At 37.3% G+C, this 7,129-nt stretch overlaps 1 protein-coding gene across 1 annotated transcript; it reads right to left on the bottom strand.

Annotated features, from left to right (window-relative positions):
* Positions 1-317: 317 nt before the first annotated feature.
* On the bottom strand, positions 318-2,243 carry LOC149232737 (uncharacterized). Its single transcript, XM_089376558.1, has 2 exons — positions 1,413-2,243; positions 318-1,294 (listed from the first exon to the last, which is right to left on the bottom strand). The coding sequence occupies exons 1-2, from the start codon at positions 1,869-1,871 to the stop codon at positions 674-676; spliced, it is 1,080 nt and encodes a 359-aa protein (XP_089232684.1). The 5' UTR covers positions 1,872-2,243; the 3' UTR covers positions 318-673.
* Positions 2,244-7,129: the final 4,886 nt, after the last annotated feature.

The following is a 7,129-nucleotide window of genomic DNA, read 5'->3' as shown; positions in this document are numbered from 1 at the left end:
TATTTCAATGAATATAAATATAGAATAATGTAATATAATATTTAGGATAAAATTGTATGTTTAATATTTACCATTAGTTTTTGGATAGTGGATGACGGATCTAAATGAAAATAGAATTGGAGATCTTATTGGAATCTTGTATAAAATAATAGACATGTAAATTAGAAAATCAGTCTTAAAATAATCTATAAACGAGAAAATAAGGAAAAAATATTTATTATTAAACTATACGCCCAATAATTTTTATAACGAATTAGATATCCTACAATATTTTGCAAGAAGGATTACAAATACAATGTTATGTAAGAAGAAACACATAGGTACAAATCCAGAACTGGCATAAAATACAATTCAAAGGATAAATAATGGTTCGGATTTTACAAAAACATGTTCCTGCCGTACAAGAAAAGGCAGAGTATGCGTATTATACACAACAAGCTTCAAATTAGAACAAGAATTATTTCGAGAGCGGACAACCGAGACATGAGATTATTCCTTTGAAATTGAAATGGCTGCTCCTCGATAATAGAATCTACACTGATCTTTATTATTCATGTTTCTGTGCAACGAACCCTTTTTCCAATACTCATCCAAGGGAATTGGGAGCTCTGACTGCGCTCCGAATTCCTCTTATGTTTTCTTCGTTTCAGATCTACTGCTGCTGTGGCCGACACTATTTTCTTCCCAGCAGGCTGGGAAGTAAATACCACCATAAAGAAGTACACAAAACAGCTAAAAGCCTGTTTGACAACACTACCAGGCATCCCATAATTATAATAACAAACCATAAATTCATACCCTTAACAGATCCCTCGCATTCACCTGTTGCTCCCCCTAAAGACTTTGTACTGGTTTGGGTTAGGGTTCCCTTTCCTTTTGCCGACATATTAAGCTTCCTAGGCTGCGAATTAGATTTAGGACTATTTGGCATCACAGCCATGTCTGGGCATGGAAACTGCGGAGACGAGGACGCCGAGGAGAGGGAATCAGTGGATTCGATCCCCTGACGTTTGAAAGGGATGTTAGGAACACTGGCATGAGAACTCACCTTCCTGTCAAAACCAATAGATGTCAACTGCTGGCCGCCCTCAGAATCCACTTCCGCGGAGATGCTAGCAGACTTAGATGCTTGGTCCACTGGTGCCGGGATCAAATCTGGCAGCTCGTTTTCCGGACGGATCTCTAGTGCTTTGCCTTGCTCGATCGCTGGCGCTTCGGTATCCTTTGCGTGGCCTCCAAGAGAACCTTGTGAAACCTTTAGCTCAGCTCGGCTATTTTGATGCAAATCAGGCACCTGACAAACAAAAACGGCAGGCAGGGACAACATCAGTCTCGCATTCCTTCCAATTAAATATATCCAACACACATCACCGCTGAATAGGTTAAAAATCGAAGCCCAAGTGCTTACTTACCGTTGGGAACAAAAAGGCTTTGCGGATTCGAACCCACGACCGCAGATTCGACTTTCTCCCGCCAACCTTTTCCTCTTTCTTGGAAATCTCTTTTGAAGCTAGTTCGTCCGAGGGAACTTCTGATTCGCGTGATTTCATAGAAATGTCAGCTGCATCGCGTGATTTCACCTTAATATCTGCTGCATCGAAACCCGGTGGCTTCTTCTTCTTCTTGGAGGGCTGCTGATCATTGGAAATTGATTTCCTGGCAGGTGACAGAACTACAGGAATCAATTCTCCGTCTCGAGAAATCGAAACAATCCTCACAGAACCCTCCGATTTAGGGGAAATCTCGACAGCGTATTTTGAGAAAGGGCTTGGCATGGATGCCTGGTTTTTGCCTATTCGTTTTATCCGCCTTTTGAACCTAGGCCACAAGGATTCTGACTCAGACACCACGTTGCTGGCATCGGTTCCCATGGTAGAGCCGAAGCAACTACAGCTGCTCTTGGCACCCGTGATGTCACTCTGTTAGACTTCTACAGCTTTCTTTCCTTTGCCAATATCTGCTAATACAGAAAAATTTGACGCTTCTTTGGATAATACGAGGCCTTTTGCAGCGTGAAATCCACAGCCATTGGAGTTAAAGAATTATTTGTGCGCCCTCATCGTCAAGGAGCAAAAGTCAATGTGTGCGACGTGGTTGTTGCGTCTTGCAACAATTCCACCTCTACAGTGTTTCGATCCCGCGACCTTTAGTGCTAGACTAGGACAGCAGGGTGGATTTGTGTTTCAATTGAGAGGCCACCCCTTTATCTATCCATATTGCAAACCTCCAGGGTCAAACCACCTTGAAACCCGCACCCTCTCCCGTTCGTCCATCGCGATGAACAAAAACTATGTTGAAATTTCCAACCGAGCCAGCCCGTTTGGACACCACCATCATCCGTTTTCACAATTTTGGAGAAAATTTTCAATTTACCCGTGCTGCCGTGAGTAATTTTTAACCCTATTTTATGGGTAAATCGCAAATTTTCCGATCAAATTCCATATCGAACGTATTAGTGAATAAAATGACTTAAAATTTTTGATAATATAATTCAATTGATAATAAAATAATTAATTATAATAATTTTGAAGAAAAATGTTAATGACCGTGAGTAAACTTTAACTCTATTTTATGGGTAAATCGCAAATTTCCCATCAAATTCCATATACTAATAAATTAATAAATAAAGTATAATGGATACTAAAATAGTTAATTATAAAATATATTAAAATTAAAAAGTATATAGCCTATGCAGTGGAATAGATTGTGATGGGTGAATTGTCAAGTTATTATATATCAGTAGTTTAAAACTTAAATTTATTATATTTAATAATAAATAGTTCAAAATTTAAACTTATTATATTTAATAATAAATATATTGAATAATTATTTTATTTTATTTTTTTATATATAATTATTTTTTTAAGTTTTCAGTATAGGGATTTTCTATTTATATATATATATATATATATATATATATATATATCGTTTAATTATTGTATATTAAGTTTTACAAAATAATAATAAATATGAGAAAAATGTTGTTTTATAAGGTTATATTTAAAAATAATAAAATATTATTTATATTAATAAATTGAAAAATAATAATAACAAAAAAAATTTCTTAGCTATTTAATATGAAGTTGACAAATAGCATGTAAAAATATTATTAATAATATTATATGATTAAAGAGTTCAGGCTTCTGTGATCCATATCAAGTTTGTGAGTCTTAATTATATTTATATTTATGCATATAATTTATTCTTATATTATAAACTAATTTCCTTTAAATTCTAATCTACCTATACTTTTTAAATAATTTTCTAACTAACCTAACATCCTTTTGATATTACTTTATTTTATACAGGTCCCTTATGTAACTAATTTTCCATTTAATTATTAATTAACTTATAATTTTTAATAATACTTTTAAATAAAATTAATTTATACATTACTTTATATATTTGTATTTATTTAATTTATTCATATATTATAAGGTCTTTTATTTAATTAAATTTCTTTTTAAAAACTAATTGACTTATAATTTTTATAATATTTTTTGAACTGCATACCCATTAAAAAATATATTTTATATATTTTTAAGATATTGGTCCTAGGTATTACTAATTATATTATTAAATAATTTTGACCCCGGTCCTAGAGTCAAACTAGCCGTTGGAGGCTCTGCTCAGACTATTTAACATGCTAAGCTGGATCTGTTTCTTCATCTTGTCAGCATGCTAAGCTGGATCTGTTTCTTCATCTTGTCAGCATGCTAAGCTGGATCTGTTTCTTCATCTTGTCAGCATGCTAAGCTGGATCTGTTTCTTCATCTTGTCCTGACGATGAACCACACTAGTTGGTTCGAAACGGGTCGACAAATAGTTTTCCATGTGATTTTTGCCGAAAAATCTCTCAAAAATATTATATGATGTTTAATTCATTTATTTAAAAATTATTAATAACAAAAATTAGTGTCAATTATAAATGCAATATGTTAATGGCTATATTAAATAACATAATTTTATATAATTTTTTTCTTTTGTTTATTAGGTTATTTGAGTCTTAATATGATTGGCACACTTAACATGTGGCTTAAGTAGCTTGATCTAGGGCATCTAAGTCCTCAAAATCACTTGGGGATCACCCAACATGGCTAGATTTTTGCCCATGAAGGTGGATTTTTGCTCAGAGAGTTTCTAACCAGTGACCTTTACACCATGGAAGGTCTTAACATAACGTCTTGTCACCCTTTGCTTACACAGTTGTAAACTAGTGACATTTACACCATGGAGTGCCTTAACAAAAAGCCCTGCCACCATCTACTCTATGCCAGATGGACTTAATTTTTATATCAATTTTATATAGAGAAAAATAAAGTAATTTAAATCAAAAAATTGTTATATTTTTCCCTTTTCATTATGATGGAGATGTGTAATTATTTCATTCTTAATATGGTGTTGATATATAATATTTAAAAAATATTAAAGCATAGAGAGATGTTTTCTACTTCCAAATATGAGAGGGGCATGCACTAACATTTTAATGTGAAAAATGCCAAGAATCATAAATAAATATTTCAATGTCAACTATATATATATATATATATATAGTTAAAGTTAAATATGAGGGGGCATGCATTAACATTTGAAGAATCATAAATAAATATTTCAATGTCAACTATGTATATATTATATAAAACTGTGAAAAAAATATAATAATAATAATAATAATAAATTAAATAAATATAAACAAACAAAAAGTTATAGTTAAAAATTTTTATTAGTGTTTTGCTCAAAACTAATATAGATTCATCTTAATTTTAAATTTATCAAGAACCTAGATGAATCAAATCTCCAGAAATACGAAAGTTCCCTCAATTTTTGTACTCAAAAAGAAATTTGCATCTTGAGAGATTTGATCCTTCTCAACACTTGGTAAATCCAGAATTAAAATAAATATATATTAATATAAATTTAAAAATCTAATACTTACAATAATAACAATATATTTAAAAATCTAATACTTACAATAATAACAATAATTTTTTAATTTTATACACATATCTTCTACTCTTATAACTTAAGATTGGCGAAGAAAGGCGATCCGAGATCCGAGATCCCCGCTGAGCTCTCCCGCTCGCTCCCTCAGCCCTTCTCGGCCCCTTGGCCTTCCATCTGCAAAGCCTGTCTCTCCAGAACTAGCGCGGGTCTGTCCGGCGATCCTCCTCTGCGATCTACCGGGCCATGGGTGTTCGCCTTCCTTGAGCATCCCGCAAGCCTGACCTCCATGGAGGCGGTGGGCACCCCCCAGGCTCCTCCCTCTCCTCCGTCGAAGATCTCCGCAGCTGAGGCATTCAGCCGTCTTCTGGAAGGGCTGCCAAAGAAGAAACCTGCTGAAGCGGCGAAATTCGTAAAGAGGATCGATGAAATCCCCGAGATCTCACTCCCTCCGGAAACTCCGATACAGGTTGCTTTGTCCTTATCCGAACGAGCTCTCATAGGCCAGTTTACGGGTCTATGGCCATCCCCCAAGTCCACAGAGAGCTGGGTCAAAAGAAACTGGGCGCCGCTGATCAAAGAAAGCGTGACCTCTTATTTCCTGGGGCGAGGATTCTTCCTTTTTGAATTTAACACCAAAGAAGACAAAGATCTGATCTTTCGAAACGGTCCTTACTTCATGGGCCCCCAGGGCCTATATCTGAATAAATGGACTCCTGATTTTGATCCAGAAGTGGACGTCCCCAAAGCTGTTCCGGTCTGGGTAAGGCTCCCAAACCTCCCAGTTCACTGCTGGAACTGGGATTCTCTGATGCACATCGGAAATGCTCTGGGGAAATTCATAGACCGAGCAAACAACAAGGACCAATATGACTGTGCCAGGATCTGCGTTGAGGTGGATCTGGAGGAGGGGCTCCCGGAGGCAATCAAAATCAAAGTAGGAAACTGGATGCATGTTCAGAAGCTAGACTACGAACAGTTGCCCTTCAAATGTCGGAAATGCCAGGTTTATGGGCACTTTGCCAGGAACTGCCCATCGGCGAATGAAACAACTCAAGGTAAGGAGGTCGGCTGGAACCAAGTCAAACGATCCAAAATGCCATCCAAGACTCAGAAGCCGGGAGGAACTACAAGCAAAGGGATCCATCAAGACCCAGTTCAGCAGATCCAGCAAAGCCAGCCCAAGTCTACCCCAGAGAACAGGTTTGAACTTCTCAGCTCCCAACCAGAGGATCCACATGAAGAAGCAAATCAAAAGTCAGTGTCCCCAGACAAAGACTCTCCATCTCATATCTTTAAAGACATGGGAGTTCCAGAAAGCTCAAAAGGAACTCCTGAAGTAGCCGAGGAGGAGGACCAAGAATCAGAAGACTCGGAGGAGGAAGGAGAAATAGGAGAGTCCCAATCCTCTGTAAGGAGATCTACAAGAGGGCGCAAAACGGATCGGGAAAAAAGAGAGCATGAAATGTACAAGGACAAGCTACAGGGCAGCCAACCAACACTGGAGAAGCTGCTAGCAAAAAAGCCGAAGATGGCAAGAAACCAGCACCAAGGCTCCAAGGGAGCCCAACCGAGCAAAGGTAAATAATGAAAATAATCTCCTGGAACTGTAGGGGTATGGGCAGCAAGATCAAAGAAGATGCTATTCGAAATCTAATTAGAATAGAGGTTCCGGACATACTCCTCCTCCAGGAGACTAAAATGGAGGAATCTGATTTCCTTCAGGTAAGCAAAAAACTCTGGAAAAAAAGTAACGCAACAGCAGTCTCAGCCCGAGGAGCCTCCGGAGGGTTGGGTACTCTCTGGAATGAAAGTAGGTTTTCATTGGTGTCACAGGTATCAAATATCCATTGGGTGATGGTAAAGATGCAGCACATAATCACAAAAGAAATCTTTTGTCTTATTAATGTTTATGTACCAGTCAACGCCGGAGAAAAAAAGGACTGTTGGGATTCATTAAGACAGCAAGCAGAGCTGGGCAATCTGGATAAAGTCATCATAGCAGGTGACCTGAACATCACGCTGCACTCTTCAGAAAAGCGAGGAGGCTGCATCGTGCGAGATCCGGCAAGGGAATGGGCAGAGGATCTCCTCCTAGATTGGGATCTGATCGATATCAAGCCTGTCTCAGGTAAGTTCACTTGGTCCAATAAAAGATTAGGCCCCGGGCATATCACTGCTAGGTTGG

This window comes from Pinus tabuliformis, chromosome J (genome assembly GCF_031772625.1).
Source record: "Pinus tabuliformis cultivar Carrire ecotype Pingquan chromosome J, CPIR1, whole genome shotgun sequence".
NCBI lineage: Eukaryota > Viridiplantae > Streptophyta > Pinopsida > Pinales > Pinaceae > Pinus > Pinus tabuliformis.
The sequence above is the reverse complement of the archived record's forward strand: the minus strand, read 5'-3'. Positions and strand labels throughout refer to the sequence as shown.